The 17,397-nt window shown below is 47.9% G+C and overlaps 1 protein-coding gene across 1 annotated transcript in view; it reads right to left on the reverse strand.

Moving 5' to 3' along the window:
• The window catches only part of CPNE7 (copine 7), a 40,863-nt gene extending 34,137 nt beyond the window's left edge, over positions 1-6,726 (reverse strand). The window contains exons 1-2 of the mRNA XM_083513683.1: positions 6,388-6,726; positions 1,470-2,508 (exon numbers count right to left, since the gene is read on the reverse strand). Of these exons, the coding sequence (XP_083369809.1) occupies positions 1,470-1,643 (174 nt within the window). The 5' untranslated portion in view covers positions 1,644-2,508; positions 6,388-6,726. The remainder of the gene's footprint in view (positions 1-1,469; positions 2,509-6,387) is intronic.
• Positions 6,727-17,397: the final 10,671 nt, after the last annotated feature.

Here is a 17,397-nt window from a genome sequence, read left to right on the forward strand (position 1 = left end):
AATCTTTAACCAATCAGTTAGCTTTATTATTATTATTATTATTATTATTATTATTATTATTATTATTATTATTAAAATTACTAAAAAGTGTCCCCCAGTTAACCAGGCTCCTGCTTTAAAATTACACGGATGGACACACACACACAAAATAGTAAAAACTGCAGATGACTGGTACCCTCTTAAAAGAGGCCCTGCCTTTACTCTCTCATAGAAAAGAGGGGAAACATTGCAAAGATAACAGAGGCATCCTTCCTCTAAAAACGTCTGCATTTTGCTTCAGGAATATGGTTTTACCCACATGAAAATATATGCAGTTTTAATTGCTAGATTAATTAACTAAATCTCATAGGATTAACTGAGTAAGATTTCTTTAATCAAGTGACAGCCCTAAGTTACTAATCAGTTGAACTTTATAGTGTGTGGGGAGGGGGAAATAGTCCTTCTTGAGTGCAAATCAGGCAATCAGAGTTCAAACATGATAAAATTTGTCTGATGAATCTCCGCCAAATCAGTTGTGCTGGGCATTGTAAAACCAAGACACCTGGGCAATTAATGAAAGGCTATTGGAAGTGGGGCTATGTCCCACCTCCCCTCTTCCCCAAGGCCAGCCCTTTGTGGCCCTCTGATCCTCCCACACACAAAACCACACTCCTATGAAGTAGCCTACAATTGTTCCCATCTATGGACAGGAATTCAACCATTACAAGCCTATGTGGTGGCTGAAACACGTCTGCATAGCAAGCACCACACCCTGGGAACTGCCATTTTGGAAGCAAACAGTGAATCCATCTTTCTGCTCTATAGTTCAATGGGGCAGGCCAGTTTCCAATTTCCATGTTCTCCTCATGAGCCTTGTCCAAGTGAAACCATCCAGGCAATGGGGATTGCAAAGGTTTGCATCCATCCATTCAATCACTCGTTCGTTCTAAAACCCATTCAGGCCTCTCCTTCCTAGAAGCTCAGTGAGATCCAGTTCAACAGTTGAAATCATTATTTTGAAAGCCCTGCCCTTCCACTAGCTCAACCTTGGTCCACAAAAGCCAGTCCGTCTAGAAAAGGCTTATACTCAGACTTTTACAGGTCCGTAAAAGCAGAACCACCATCAAAAACGCTTCTCAGAAATACACCCTTGCACTTCTATATGGGTGGAAATTGGAGGAGGGTGCCCTGAGTCAGTTTCATGACCAGGATGAGCTAAAAGATGGTGAGCTATAGCATAGGGCCCGATATACCTCAAATAATGCCTAGAAGAAGAAGTGAGAGAAAGGGGAGGGCTCCTGCAGCAGTGGCCCCTTGTGCTTCCAGCACCAGCAGTTGGTTCACTCCGCTCTGCGCCTGCTGAAGATGGTTGCAGGGCAGCAGGTGAAACCAACCTGGTTGCTTAGCAACACCATCCTCCCATCCCTCACCAGCCCGCCTTGCCTGCCTCCCCACTCCGACCTTCCATTCCCCGTGAGCCTGTTGCCTACCTCCATCCACTGCCCTTGGGACTGCATGAGGAGCACCACGCAGGGATCCGACTTGTTGAGTGTGTCGCGGTCAAGCAGGTGCTTGCAGCTGACCCGCAGCTCCACCTTGGAGACGCAGGTGGCAGAGACAACGCCCAGGTTGGCCTGGGAGGTTGGGTCCAGTAACTCATTCATCCTGCTCAGGGAGGAGGGCCCTCGCTCAGCAACAGCTGCAGGTAGCAGAGGCAGCAGAGAAGAGTGGCTCAAGGGCTTGGGTGCCCAGGAACATCCACAGCCAGATCTGGGTTCCGGTGATGATGGGTTGGCTGCAGGGCGGCTTACGGCACAGCCAAGGAGCCTGGCTCACCTTCAGCCCTGAGGCGTCGCCACTTACCAAGGGACTGCTGAGTTTTGTCTGCAGTCTATGTGGTCAATGCAATCCCAGAAGCTTGAGGAACATAGCCTGAAGGAGGCACTGCCTCTTGTTTGCTTGGCTGCTGCCAAGCAGAGCTAATTAAAGGAGTTTGTCTTCTCCCTACAAATTAACAAGTTGTGTTTTGCTGCCTCCTTCTTCTTCCTCTCACCCGGATGCCAGATCCCACTCAGCTTCCCTTGTTGCTGGCACAGATCTAGGCTGGGTGCGTATGTGCCCTGGCGCCCTCCCTGGAGAGATTGGGGGAGGAGATGGCCCTGTCTTCTGGCCTTTGCTGGTATTCGGGACTTCAGACAATAACAGGGCAGGTTGGGGAGGAGGACAGGAGTGTGGGGGAGAGAGACGAGGCTCTTTTTCCAAGTCACCAAGAGCAGAAATAACCTGGCAGTCCCCTGGATTTCTGGATCTTGGGTTGACACAACAGGAGACAGGGCACGTATTTCACAAGGCAGATCTACCAGAGGATACCCTGACGTCTTCTTGTATCTGACGCAAGGCTGGATCTCTAGACACGAGTGGAAACCGCAATCCACAGCAGCACCGGGGTCTTTGTGTGATGCTCACAGACTGGCAGAAAGGGTTACCTTGCCATGGGAAATGTGCTGACAAGGTCACTCAAGCAGCTGCCTAAAGGATACATAAAAAACACAGGGTAGGTAAATTGACAAGCCACATCCCAAACATTCAGAAATCAGGAGATATCTAATAATGTAAGAAGAGCTGTGCTGGATTAGACCATCTACGCCAGAATCATGTTTTCATGCGGGTTGGGGATGGCAGCACGATGCTTTGAGGAAGCACACAAGGCATGAAGGCATAGTGGTCCCTGGCTGTTGTTCTCCAACAACTTGTATCCAAAGGTAGACTGCCCTTGAATTTGGATGCTCCGCATAAGCATCATGACTAAGGGCTGAGATTGAGTCGGAGACGGTGAAGTCAATTTACGTGAGCGTTCTGAATCATCACAACTGAGTGCAAGAGCAGAGTCTCTCTTGCAACCTTTCAAAATGTGAGGATGCAATGGAGCTCTGATCCATGTCAGACCAGTCATACCAAACATTAGCTTAACTGACAATTATTATGAAATATTTGCCAAATGGTCTATGACTCCACAGAGGCCTGAAACATGTATCTTCTCATTTGTCTTTGGAGTGCCGCTATGGTAATTGTCAAAAAAACTGCTACACCATCTACCTAGTGGAATTGTCCATTTATACGGGAGTTATGAACACAAACACAAAGGAGGAAAAAATCAAAGAAGTAACAGGTTTGGGAATCTCAGTAGATCCTATAATTCCTCTCCAGAAAGAAAGATAGTTATGTTAGTTTCTTGCAGCAAAAGCAGCCAGGTGTTTTATCACCCCTTAAAGACTCATGAATTTATTGTGACATAAGCTTTCATGGGCTACAGTGCACTTCAACATACAATCATCTGATGGTAGTTTGTAGAGCACAAAAGTTTATATTATAGTAGATTTGTTAGTCTTTAATGTACCACAAGACTCTTTGCTATAACTTTTTTATTAGGGTATCTGGAATGAATAGGATCAGATTGGGATATCAAATTAAAATATTTCTTATTACTGGCATAAAGAATTTTGGTAGCTGAGCACTGGGAATTATTGAATGGCAAAGTAGGATATGGTCCTTAGTTAAATGTGTCAGATTCACTTCCCCTAAATGAAAAATAGGGAAGAAATAAGTAGGTAAATAATAACGAGGAGTATTTTCAAGAAATTGTTTTTCTTTACTGCACCAAGATCCTAAACCAATTAGATTGATATTATGCACTATTTTTCTAAACAGATTATTGGATCCAGATTGCTCCTTGCACTTGTGAATTGCTAGTGGGTTCCCAGAGGTATTTGGTTGGATGATGTGAGAACAGGATGTTGGACTAAATGAGTCTTTGGCCCAATCCAGGAGAGTTCTTATGCTGGATATAATGGCCAGTTTGATGTAGATTAAATTCAAGGAAGTTGCAAGGTGTGGTAGATTGATTTGGATGGAATTCAAGATAGATGCTAAACAAAACATTGGATATCTGTTAAGAATTGCAATTGGAAATTTGATATTTTTCTCTGTGTATGTTATAAGGGGAGTTACACAAACCATCACCTGATCTCTGCAGGTACTTTCCTTACCATCCCTTCCATCCAATGGGGTTGGATGGGCACCAGCTTGTATTTTGCTCATGTGACCTGCTAGACCTTTGCTGTAACGTCCTTTGGTCTGATGTAGCAGGACTCTCTGTTGTTCCCCAGCAACAGGTAGCCTTGCGTCTCCATGTGACGCATTTGCACAAACTGTTCGTCACGTATGCACACTTTAATTAAAAACAGAAAGTCGTGAGCACCTATCGCTGCAATGGTGCACCTAGATTCCAACCCTCCACGATGCATGCTGGCAGTTAGCTGTGTCAGGTGTCTCTGCCTGAGCCATCTCCGTCCAATTGCTCACAGACATTTTGGAACTCTGGGTCATATCAATTGAGAGCTCCCTCCCTCTCTCTCTCCCCTTCACTGGAGGCTGGTGGAGCAGCAGGATGAACAGGGCGACATCTTTAGAGGCTTTCCCCATAAACTGGAGAAGACAGAAGAGAAGCCTGTTTTCTTCAGAGTCCACCTGGTGTTTGGGGTTGAACTGGAGAGCCTCTCTAACCTGGGAAGCCCTGTTTAAGGCTTGCTGCTGAGGCCCCAAACCAGAACCGGTAGTGCAGTGGACTGTCATTGTGGCGTTTGGCACACCAGCGACTTCCTATAGAAAATAGTATTGGGTGTCATGGGAGTAACGTGGGTATCAAATATATAAAAGGATGTCACATCGAGGAGGGAGAAAGGTTGTTTTCTGCTGCTCCGGAGAAGCGGACACGGAGCAATGGATCCAAACTACAAGAAAGAAGATTCCACCTAAACATTAGGAAGAACTTCCTGACAGTAAGAGCTGTTCGACAGTGGAATTTGCTGCCAAGGAGTGTGGTGGAGTCTCCTTCTTTGGAGGTCTTTAAGCAGAGGCTTGACAACCATATGTCAGGAGTGCTCTGATGGTGTTTCCTGCTTGGCAGGGGGTTGGACTCGATGGCCCTTGTGGTCTCTTCCAACTCTATGATTCTATGATTCTATGATACATCCTTGTGGCTTTTCTTTCTGCCCATTCTGTCGGAGCAGAGCTCAGCACTTTCTCTGGCAACTATTTCCTGGGCTCTGGGAAGTTCCAAATTATTGACCCTGCACACACACACACACCCCATGGCAAGTGGAAAGCACAGCAGGGGGTCCCCCCAAAGGGAAGGAAGTTGGGGGCGTTCCTGTGGCCAAGGACTTACTTAATTGTGCACAGCTGGTGCCTCGGCTTGTCAGTGCCTGGGATTGGCGAGGAGACTTTTTGATGCATGTTTCTCTCCCCCCCCCCCCGCAAAACATACAACCCACATTTGCCAGTGCATGGAGATGCTCAGAAGCATGCAGTCCCATATGCATGCACATGTGGGGGCACACTCATGTGTGTGCATGCTTCACAAGCACACTCCTCAGTGTAAACGCCGTCGATTATAGATGCACACTTCCGTAAACATTCCCACATTCATGGGCAGTTAATAAGCTTGTTAGTTGTTTTTGTTATTGTCCAGAAAGAGAAATGCATGTTTTGTGAGATACAAGCATAAAATCAAAGTTACTTAACATGTATAATACAGCAACAATCAGGCTATGAATTAACCTCCTTGCCACCCAAATGGTAAATAAATGTTCAGGCAGAAGTGTGTATTTTCTTGCATATGCACCCATTTCCTGGCTGTTGCATGTCATTTTCCTCAGAGGTTTTATTCACACACATCCAAGAATGAACACCTTGATGTGCAAACACTGGTGTGCTTCCTTTTGCTCCTTCTAAGCCTATCAGGAAGCCAGTGTAGGTATCTTCTTACCAACGCTCTGTCATTCACGCATTATGGTGCAAATACAGTTTTGCTGACACATAAACATTGCTGTCTAAAAAAGTAGTGCAGGGAGTATCCTCCAGGTGTGCATTTACACACTCACTGGTGCCTGCACCCCAAATGCACACTCATACACAAACAATTTCCTGCATGCACACTTCTATCAGGCTAACACAACTGCTCAGGCACAGAGATGACGCCCATGCTGCCACAAACACACCTGCACAAAGTTTGCGGGCTCTTCCCACGTACCAAAAAGAGAAAAAGGCAGGCATGGGTGTAATGCCCCTGTGCTCATGTTCAACGCCACGTCTCTGGAATTTCGGTTCACGCATCCACACCTTTAGCGTTCACGTGTCTCCTTTCGGAGTAGCTAGAGAGCCTCCCTTTCCCTGCGCGGATCTGGAGCTCGGCGGTGGGGAGGCTGGCTGGCAGCGTCGGCTGCCCCGCCGCGTCCGGAGCTCGTCCTGCCAAAGTTGCTGGCAAAGGCGCTGACCTCTCTGGCGCTGGCCCGCTGCCCACCCCGGGGCAGCCCACCCGCCGCCTGGCGCCTTGGCTCCTCTACTCACCGGCTTTAGCCACAGCGCGCGTCCCTCTGTCCGCCTGCCAGCAGCGCTCGCTCGCTGCTGCGCCTCTTCTGCCAGCGCCAAGATCCGCGCTCTGCCTGCCTGCGCCCGCTCTCTCCTGCGGAGCTCCAAGAGCCAGACTCGACGACAGCAACAGCGCAGGGTTTAACTGCTTCAGCGCCGGCTCTCTTCTCGGTCGCGGGTGGAGGGGGGGGGGACTGCTCAGTCCTCACAGTGGAAAGATTGGGGCGCTGTCCCACCAACCTGCCCTTAGCCAGCTCCCACCTGCCTGCCTTCTTACTTATCCAATCCAGGGGGTGGCACCGCCTGCCAGTTTCCTCCCCCTCTTGAATATCAAGAGTTGCGCTTGTAGAACTTAGCAGGGAGGAGGAGGGAGGAGGAGGAGGATGGGGGCAAAATTAGGGTGAGTTGCCTGTCATTGGTTCTGGAGCCTCTTGTTGTTTGGGCTCCTTGCCTTCCGCCTTGCCAGCTCCAATGGGCACCAGCCACCTCTGAACGCTCAGGATGTCTCCGAGAAGGGTTAGGTCCTTTGCCTGAAACCAGAGCCTCCCCTCTTTCCCATTTTTATCACACGTCCATCCTGACCTGCAAACAGGTTACCGCAAAATAAATGCACGCTCTCCCCCAATCTCAGCAATGCTCGGAGTTTTGCAAAATCTGGCCTGGTGGTGGTGGGAAATTCTGCTTGTGCTGCTTGTTCTCAGTGACCCAGCAGCACACCTGTGCCCTTGCCCTTAACGGTGGGGCCAATGCCTCCCACAGCACTCAACCTTTCCCTCCAGATGAATTGATGCAGCCTCATGGCACGTGCTGGCCCTAGAACTCACAACCAAAAACGCCATTTAGAATCATCATCTTCCTCCTCTCTCCAAAATCATCTTGCTGGTATCCACCTGTCTTGTTTGCAGCACCAAAGTGACCTCCTGCGATGCGCAATGTGTGTGGAGGTCCTGGGTTGTCCAGATGACAAGAACCCCCTCTCTGCCTCACTGATGTCCAAAGGAAAGCAGAGCAATATATTTGGCACCAGCTTGGCTGCAGGAGTTGCCAGTATTAGGTGCCATCCAACTGTCTTAAGGACTCCACTCCAGATAGCGGAGGTTAAATATCAGAGGAGTTTTCCTTCTCTTAGAAGGGCTCCCTTCCCATATTGATGAGACCCATCTGCCCCTCACTTCCCTCTACATCTTCCCTCTTCTTGCCCATTGGACCCACTAATGGTCTCCTCCACTGGAGCTTGTTTTCACATGCAGGGAAAGTCCCTAACTCACCAAGGATTTGAGACCAGGGGTGCCGACTTGAATAAAATATGGGAGGGGGAGAGATAAGCCCCACACAATCAATCATGTGAACACCATTTGAATGGCAATGCCCATCAACTTTCGGGTGGGCTCCTATGTTTGAGATCCATTGGCTACCCTCACCTGGTTTAGCTGGCCAGCCAAAGCCATTTCGCAGGGTGTGGCTGCTGTTGCATGCTGACAGCTTCTAGGAGCCACAGGTGAGAGCTGAGTGCAGAGTGGGCACCAAAGGTGGACAAACTATACCGGAAGGAGCATGACGTGTCCCCCACCAGAGGTACTACCCCTCCCCTAACACCCCATTCACCGCAAAACAAAACAAAAATCTATTGAAACAATAACCTTCCTCCACCACCAAATCCACCCTTTCATTTCCAGGTGGATCAGCCTGGCTTCAAGCACAAAGAGCTCAATGCATGGCATGCTGGCTAACCTGCCAGGGCCAGTGTGGTGCAACGGTTAGAGTGTCAGGCTAGGACCTGAGAAGCTGGGGTTCAAATCCCCACTCAGCCACGAAAGTGGACAGGCTGACCTCGGGCTAGCCAGCAGCCTGATCTATCTCCCATGGTTGCTGGGGTTATAACTCAGAGGGGGGAAATACTGCCTCATCTACCTTACAAGCTGCTTGTGAAGATAAATGGGGAGGAGACCCCTGTCTGTCACCTTCTTCTTTTTTAGCTCCTTAGAGGAAAGAGGGAATATCAGATCATATCGGCTTCTCTAACCGGCCCTCTTTCTACAGCTCAGTTGCTGAGCTCTCTTGCAGTCCTTGGCCAACTTCCCGCCTTTCCATTTTGCTCAATGTTGGAGTCTCAGTGATGTCTCTGCCTCAGTTTCCCTCCTTCTTTCATGCCAGGGACAGAATCACACCTCTGCTTGCAGACTTGGCGCCTCCTAATTTTCCCCGCCTTCGATTTTCAGCTGCTAATTTGGCGGGAGCCTGCCTCAAAAGCTTCACACCTGTCTCTGTGAAAAATAATTTGCCATCCTGTGATCATTCTGGGCAATGCGCCAGCTTTGATCTCTGCTGCCCGGGGGCTCCTATATAGTTGTTTTCTTTGTCAACAGACTTCCTGGGAATTTTTCTGGGGTCGCCGTCCCTGTCCAGAGCCCTCTTCCAAGCTGCAGACTGAGGAAGCAAGGCTGTTTTCCAGCACTATGTGTTCGGAACGTAAAAGTATCTCTGCTGGGTGGGACCAAAGGCATATCCGGTCCAGTAGCCAGATGCCTCTGGGAAGCACACAAGCAAGGCTGCAGGGCAGAGGTAGACTGCCTTTGAACAGGGAGGCTCTAGTCATCATGGATAGCAGCCATTGAGAGACCCGTCCCTCTTTAAAGCCATAAAATCTTGTAGCAATTAGCTGCTTTGAAGAAAATAGCACCAGATGTTGTTTGTTTTTGCATTGAAGAATTTTGCTGAAAATTTGCTGGCACCAGTATCTCTGCCATGGGAAGTGATACCCGCCTCCCTCCAGCTGGTTAGAGCTTCAGGCCACACAGGTAGGCAGAATGGTTTGCCAAGCCTGCCAGTTCTACAGCAACAAGTTAGCGGGAGGACTGTAGCTCCATGGTAGAGCACCTGCTTTGCACACACAAGCTCCCAGGTTCAATCTCTCGCATCTCCGGGTGGGGCTGGGAATGACCCTTGCCTGAAAGTCACTTCCAGTCAGTATATACACTACTGAGCTAGATGGACCAATGGTATGACTTGGTACTGGGGAGCATCCCATGCTCCTTTGTTTCATTTGCACAGGGCTGCAAAGCCAGCGCTTCTTCCAGACAAAGGGAGCCCAGTGAGTGCATGTGCAGAGTTATCACTTTGCAACATGGCAGCCAGCACTGCAGGGCTGGCAACCTGCAAGCAACAGTTGCATGTGAACCCAACTGCTGCCCCTGGGGCATAAGCTGGCCTGCCCTACCATTGAACTCAAGAGCAGTGTCTTAACAACAGCTCTGCAATGGGGCTATTCACATTTTCAATCTGTCTCCTTGCAAGAAACCTGTCCGCACACCAAACCTTTTGCATGTTTGTGGGAGTGCACACAATTCTTATGTGCATACACACTTGTCCACTCTGTTTCTGGGAAGGAAAGGAGGGTGCAAGAAAGATGGGGGGGGTGATGGAATTAGCCAATTTTTCAAAGATTTTGCAGTGCAAATGCTCTGGATGAGCCTGTTGATGGAGGCCACAGCAGGAGCTAATCCCCTCACTGCTGGCAGAACTAGGACACCTGCCTCTTGGTTCAGTAAGGTACACAGCATGAGGCAACTTTGTGGGGTCCACATGCTGGGATCCACGTGCGCCTCCATGCAGAAAGCTGGGAGCTGACATGCTCTGATGCAAGGACATCTACTTTGCATGCACAAGTTCCCAGTTCAATTCCTGGCATCTCTAGGTAGGGCTGAGAAAGATTCTCTACCTTAAAGATTCTCTACCTTAAATGCTGCCAGTCAGTGCAGAGTATACTGAGCTGGGTGGACTAATGGGCTGACTCAGTATCCTATGTTCCTTGGAGTGCAGGAAGGAATTGTGAAGGGGCAGGAAATTCCACTATAGAGGCTCAAGGGCTCACGTCTAAAAGAGAGCAAAACAGTATGCTCTGCTCTCATAAGGGGCTGCTATATACTGAGTCAGACTGCTGCTCCATCTAGACCAGCATTGTCTACACTGAGTGGCAGCAGCTCCCCAGGGTTTCAAGGAAGGGGGCTTTCTTTGCTCTGCCAGCAGATGCCGGGGAACAAATTCCAGGCCATCAACATGGAAAGTCAATGTTCTACCCTCCTTAACAGGGTAGGAGATCATTTGCTTCTGGGCAATCCTTGGAGGACCATATGCCAGCAGTAGGTGGAGCAATGTGTGTAACTTGAATGTGGGAGGCTAGTTTTTACCCACACTTGCACAGCTCCTCTATACTCCATCCAGCCCAGGATGCATTGTCAGAGTTCAAGGCCAAGCAAAAACACTGGAGGAGGAGGAGGGTGTGAAGAGGGGCTGGGGAGGGGTGTGGCTTGGTCAGAAGGGGTGTGGCTGGGGAGGGTGTGTGGTTTGGGGAACATTCTGAGGGCCAGAGAGAGAGAGAGAGAGAGACCTGGAGGGCCTGATTCCTTGCCTCTGCACCTCAGTAATGGGCCATGCGGCAACTGATTGCACGTCTTGTTCCACTTAGAATCTCACAGAGAGTCTAGGAAACAAGAGCTGCTCCAACCAACAGGACCAGTGTATGAACTGAAGATTAACCTTATCTCTAGGCCCTTTGATCCTCAGCAGGAACAGCAAGTTGGATGCAGGAGCTCACAAGGTTCTTGTGAGGCCACCAACAAGTCAGGCAACAGACAGAAATCAGAGCAGGAGGGGTTGGCTGGAGGCGGGCAGGAAGGCCCCCCAAAGACATCCACAATTAGGAAGCCGCACTGCCGGTGCTGCTGGAGTGGTGCTAATCTTGTGAAATTGTGTGGGTGGGCAGATCTGCTTGGCAAGGAACCAGGCTTTCTAACTCTAGAAATGTGGGGACTGGCTGCGGTTAACAATGTAAGAGGAGTCCAGACCCTCCAAGTGTCCCTATTTTGCAGGGAAAGTCCTGGATTTACAGAAGCCCTCCATGTTTCTAATTTGTTCTCGGAATGTCCCACTTTTCCTTAAGACTTTTATCAGAGAAATGTTAGTGGGAATGGAGTTACAGTGGTACCTCGGGTTACATACGCTTCAGGTTACATACACTTCAGGTTACATACACTTCAGGTTACAGACTCCGCTAACCCAGAAATAGTGCTTCAGATTAAGAACTTTGCTTCAGGATGAGAACAGAAATTGGGCTCCGGTGGCGCAGCAGCAGCAGGAGGCCCCATTAGCTAAAGTGGTGCTTCAGGTTAAGAACAGTTTCAGGTTAAGTACGGACCTCCGGAACGAATTAAGTACTTAACCCAAGGTACCACTGTACGCGACCCCCAAGCCAAGCAGATAAGTAACTATATAACCTTTAGAAGACCTCTGACGGCAGCCCAGTATAGGGAAGTTTTTTTAATGGTTAATGTTTTAAAATGTTTTTATATGTGTTGGAAGCCTCCAGGCATAGCTGGGGCAACCCAGTCAGATGGGTGGAGTATTATTATTATTATTATTATTATTATTATTATTATTATTATTATTATTATTCCCTGTTTTCATCAGAGAAATGTTGGAGGGTATGAGAGTCTGCTGGATCAGGCCAGCATCCCGTTCTCACAATGGCCAATCAGATGCCCCTGTGGGACCCAGGCACATGATCACTCCTCCCTCCCAAGGTTTCCAGCTGATTGCATCCAGAAGCATTTATTGCCCTCTGACTTCAGAGGTGGAACATAGCCATTGATAGGCTTATCCTCCATGAATTTCTCCAATCCCAAGTGGGTTGTTCAGAAGGTGAGGGAGGGGTGCTCTGGACATGCTCAGAGCAACTCATCCATCTTGCAAAGGTGATGGTTGTGGCGGGATAAATCCCAGCTAATGCCATAATATTGCTTATTTGATCCCTGGGGATGAAACTAAATTAGGATGCCATATGATTTCCTGCTAGGCACCAATAAGTTAGTTGATGGAGCCAGGTGGGTGTGAGAGGACATGGTAAGCACTGGGCTGTTCTCTATCTCTCTCCCCAAGGGTCTCCCTGCTGATTCTTCTACTAAGCTGTCACTGCCCTCTGCTGGGCTCTGCCACCATCAGCCAGGATGGTGCCTGATGAAGAGGCACAAGAAGGAAAGGGGGAAATAAATCAGGTTCACTTTGCATGTAAAAGTGATTCTGACTAATTCAGACTTCTTGAAGGAACACACAAGCCAAAACACAGCCATCCTTCAAAATACACACTTCTCAGAATGTTACAATGCAGATCTCAAGCAGTGAAACAGATGCATATAAATGTATATATTAGCGAAAACAGCATCCAGAAATGCATTTTATTAGGCGGAGATTGCTTTGCAAATGCATGTGTTAGATAAGAGTGTGTGTGTGTGTGTGTGTGTGTGTGTGTGTGTGTGTGTGTGTGTGTACATGGAGAAATTTACACTAAAATGTTGGAAGAAGAATGCAAACTGATGTGAAATAGTGGAGATTGGGAAAATGAGCAACTGAGAGAATCTGAAATATATATTCTCCTCCCTAGGTGTGCCATAGCTGACACACCTTGAAAGACAGGGACAACAGCCTAGAGACCCTGGGTTAGATCTGGGTAATATGTTCATCCCAGGAAACCTGGAATCTCATCAAGTTATTGCCATATTGCTGGACCCCAGCCAGCCCCTCAAACAATCAAATGATAAACCCCATTGGCATTAACTAGGAATTCTACCTCACCTTTCCATGGTCATTCTTTCCCTTTGCCTCAGTTTTCTTGAGCTCCCAATTCCTTTGGAATCTGTCTGTAATATTTAAGCTGTTTATGTAGACTCCTGGCTTCTGATACAGTAATTTGAAATACAGGTGGATGGAGGGATAATTATACAGGTTCACCTTGCAGGATTACTATTCTAACCTATGCAAAGTACTTTGAACAACCTAAAGCACTACATAAGTGCTAAAAATATTAATCATTATTGGTAGATTCATGCAGGATTACAGGAGTTCGTCTCTCTGACATTCTTTTGGTTACACAGCAGTTGGAATCCAATTTATGGTAAAACAAGCAAAAGAATTATGAAAGAAGGTGTAGGGTGGGAAAGGAATAAGGTCAAAAAGAAGCAATGAATATTGGCATCAGTTTTTTGGGGGGGTGTCAGATGCAAACAGAAGCTTGAACTTTGCTCTTTTCCACAACTACTAGCATATTTATTTACTTAGACATTTCAAAAGCTGCTTAGTCAAAGAGCTCTCCAAGCAGAGTGCAAATAAAATTAAAGCTAGAATGTGGCGAAAAATCAACAAAACCATTTTAAAAAGCACTTAAAATTGTTATAATTAAAACACAGATCAAATCAGTACAAAACTGAAATGTGAATTGTTGTTTCTAGTCAATATGTTGAGCTACGGCAACAGAGTCCTTTAAACGCCTTCAATTGTGTGACTCTAAAGTTCCCCTATGTGCTTGAAGATTATGAAATAATGACTATCTGGAGACGCCTAGAAACTCTTCCTTGCAAAGTGGCAAGGAATACAATATCCCAGCCCAGATTTCACCAAGACAAGAGAAAATAAGTGTATGCTGTACAGCATTTCTTAAAGGTCATGGCTTACTGCATCCAGGTTATGTCCTTAGGGCCCCAGGTTGGCAAAGGCTACCCTAACCCCTTTGGAATAGAAGGGGCAATCCACCCCAGTTCACCCATTCTATAAATCAACATACTCAGAACTCAAGAGAATAAATGACACATTTTTACGACTTTACAGAAATTTGACCAGTGTGAGCCATGGGCAGGAAGGTTCAGGTGACAGAGAGAAAGTCCTCATTCTGAAGAATAGGCAGCCCTACTGAGTCAACCATGCCTGTGGCTCTCATCCATAATCATGACGCAGTAATGTACACTTTCTCTATCTGAGAGCATGTCTGGCTTCCTCCCAGCATCTGCTCAGCAGCATCTCATTTCTGAATTCTATGTTTTAATCCTAACCAATGCTGGTGATTCAGACCTCCTAGCCTGGGCAATGCATAATCCCCGTGGGCCTCTGGAAGCACCTTCCAAATAGTCACCAACAAACAGTGGTTATGAGTTATTCTGTTTCTGGGAGAGAATTCTTGGCAGAGAGCCCTTAGGCTCCTCCAGGCATCCTTTCTTTCAATGGAGCGATTGTATGATTTGTGCTCTTTAAGGTATCAAAGTGGTTATCCACAAGCCCACTTTTAACACTGTTTACACCTGGAAAAGTTTAATGGTGGACATGCCACTTTCTTTCCAGTTGGTGCATATCTTGGAACACCCTGCTGAAATCTTGTAACTTTTCATCATACAAATATCTCAGGGGTGGGTGGGTGTTGTCCTGCTCTTGCTGAACAGTGCAAGAGTGCGTCTCCAGATGGCAATAATGGGGAAGCATCGCAGAACAACTCAGAAGGAGAAATGATGTGTGAACGCAGCCCAGTACTGAGATCGCAGCCTGTTCACACAGAGGCCAACCACATGCCTAAGGGAAGCTCATAAGCAGAACATGAGCACAACAGCTCTGGATCTGTAGAAGATTTGGAGAGACAGGTATCATCACCCAGGCAGCACTTAAAGCCCAGGGAATGTAATTCTTCTGAATGTGCAGCTAACTCCAAGCCACCAATTTGAAAAGCTTTTAAAGAGGATTAGACAAATCCATAGAGGGTAAGGCTATGAATGGCTACTAGCCACAATGACTATATTCTACGTCCACTATTGGATGCAGTGTGCTTCTGAATGCCAGCTGCTGGGGATCTGTTGTACTCATGTCCTGCTTGTGGGCTTCATATAGAGATCTGGCTGGCTGCTGTGATAACATGATGCTGGACTAGATGGGCCATTGACCTGGTCTTTCAGGGTTCTTCTTGGGTTCTTCTTTAGTCATATAAAGCTGTCTTAAACCAGTTACAGACCATTGATCCACCTAGCCCAGTATAGCCTACTGACTAGTAATGCCTCCCCCAGAGTCTCTTTGGCTGGGGTTTCTGGAGATGCTGGGAACCTTCTTCATGCAAAGCAGATACTCCATCACTCCCTACTAACAACAGCCCTTTTCTGCGGTCAATCTGATCTATGCATCATGCAGCATGTTGGCTGGCCTGAGTCTGGATTGCCTATGTGCTGATCTGGGAGGATTCTGAGTGGGCTGAAGTGTGGAGCAGCCCAGTTGTGTTCCAGGGAGTGCTGGATTAGGTGGCCACTAGGTCACGTCCATCTCCTGAATTCAGGGGTTAAGAAACCAAGCAAGCAAGCAGCCAGCAAGTCTGCAAGAATGAGAAACCACACAGGCTGTTTGAAGAACAATTTGCCGAGAAGAAATTTATTGTAGCTTAACAGCCCACTGGATGCCAGGTTCTTGCTCATGCAGAAAGGAGATGCAGCAGCCCAGAGATCCTTGCCCTGCCAGGATAAATGCCTTGGCGTTGGGTACTGAAGGCTGCACTCCGCCACTGATGCTCCCGTTGCTGGGGGCAGATGGCAGCAGATGGATGCTTTTCATTAGTCGTCCTTTCTTATTGCTGCCATTCATCCTTGGTGAAGTGAGCTTAGGAGGTGCTGCAGGTCTGATGGTCTGTGTCTTATCTGTGGCTGAGATTTCTTGCAATATTGAAGCCACACTTCCCCGAAGACATAGTGTAAAGCGCTCCTTCTGAAAGCTTAGATCTCATGATTGCTCCCAATGTAAAATAAAGTCACCACCCCTATATGAAAGCACCCTGGCATTCCCCCACAACCAGTCCATTTTCCCTCTGTTCTCTTTCAGCCCAGGAGGGTTTCACCCCCGAAGGGTGAAGTCCAATGTCTTCCAAAGTCTCCCGAGACAGACAGATGCTGCCAACCTTCTCATTAACCCCACCCCAGTCTGTGCTCTTCTACGGCTGGGCCCCAGATGTCTGCTGCTCGTCTTTCCTCTGCCCCTTTAGAGGAAGGGCCACCATAGCTCAGTGGTATAACATCAACCTTGCATGCAGAAGGTCCCAGATTCAATCCTCAGCATCTCTAGCTAGGGCTAGGAAATACCCCGGTCTGAAAGCCTGGAGAGTCACTGCCAATCAGTGTAGGATCAATGGTCTGACCCAGCAAAAGATAGCTTCTGATCTGCCAGTGCCAGTATTCTTACATCACCTGATTTGGGGGGGCACACTTGGGAGTCTGTGGGCACCAGTTGTGATGCATGGGTATCAAGGTTTCAGGCAATCCTATCCCTCTCACGGTGGGATGCCAAGAAGCAGAAAAACAAGAAGAGTTCTTACCAGGTAGTTTATTCAATATTCACAGAGAGAGATGAAGGAATGTGGTCTCTCTTAGTTAATGGCATTGCTCCAAGTAAAGTACTATCCCCTCAGTCCCTCCTATTCTACGACACCCCTACGCCAGCTGATCTGTGTTTTCTGCCTCTGAGTTTTCTGTTCTAACACTCTCAAGGAACGCCTTGTTCTGGGAGAGCGGAGCGAGTTAGGAATGCTTTCAAGAGACACTGAGTCTGTTAGCTGCCTCTCCCCTGGTAGAAGAAGAAGAAGAAGAGTTTGGATTTGATATCCCGCCTTTCACTCCCCTTCAGGAGTCTCAAAGCGGCTAACATTCTCCTTTCCCTTCCTCCCCCACAACAAACACTCTGTGAGGTGAGTGAGGCTGAGAGACTTCAGAGAAGTGTGACTGGCCCAAGGTCACCCAGCAGCTGCAGGTGGAGGAGCGGAGACACGAACCCGGTTTCCCAGATTACGTGACTACCGCTCTTAACCACTACACCACACTGGCTCTCCTGGTACTTCTTTTTCCTGCTGCTCTCCCAATATTTCCCAGCTCCTCCCCTCTGCAGCCTCAGAACTATGACCTTCTCCAAACCACTATTCTAAATCTATACTGTCCTCCTCTTCTCGGAAAGGTGCAGTAAGAGGGGGGCAGGCAGTTCCCACCATTCCTCCTTAGTCCAGCCCCTGACAGTGGGTGGGTGGGTGTTTGCACCCAGTGAGTTCCCCCCAGTCCCATTCCACCCTGATTTTGTTGTTTGGCCACATCCCCACCCAAAATCCTTCCTCTTCATCTCATGCTTTTCCACAAACAAGATTGGGTTTTCTAA

The sequence above is a fragment of the Podarcis liolepis genome, assembly GCF_965112155.1.
Source record: "Podarcis liolepis genome assembly, chromosome: 7".
NCBI lineage: Eukaryota > Metazoa > Chordata > Lepidosauria > Squamata > Lacertidae > Podarcis > Podarcis liolepis.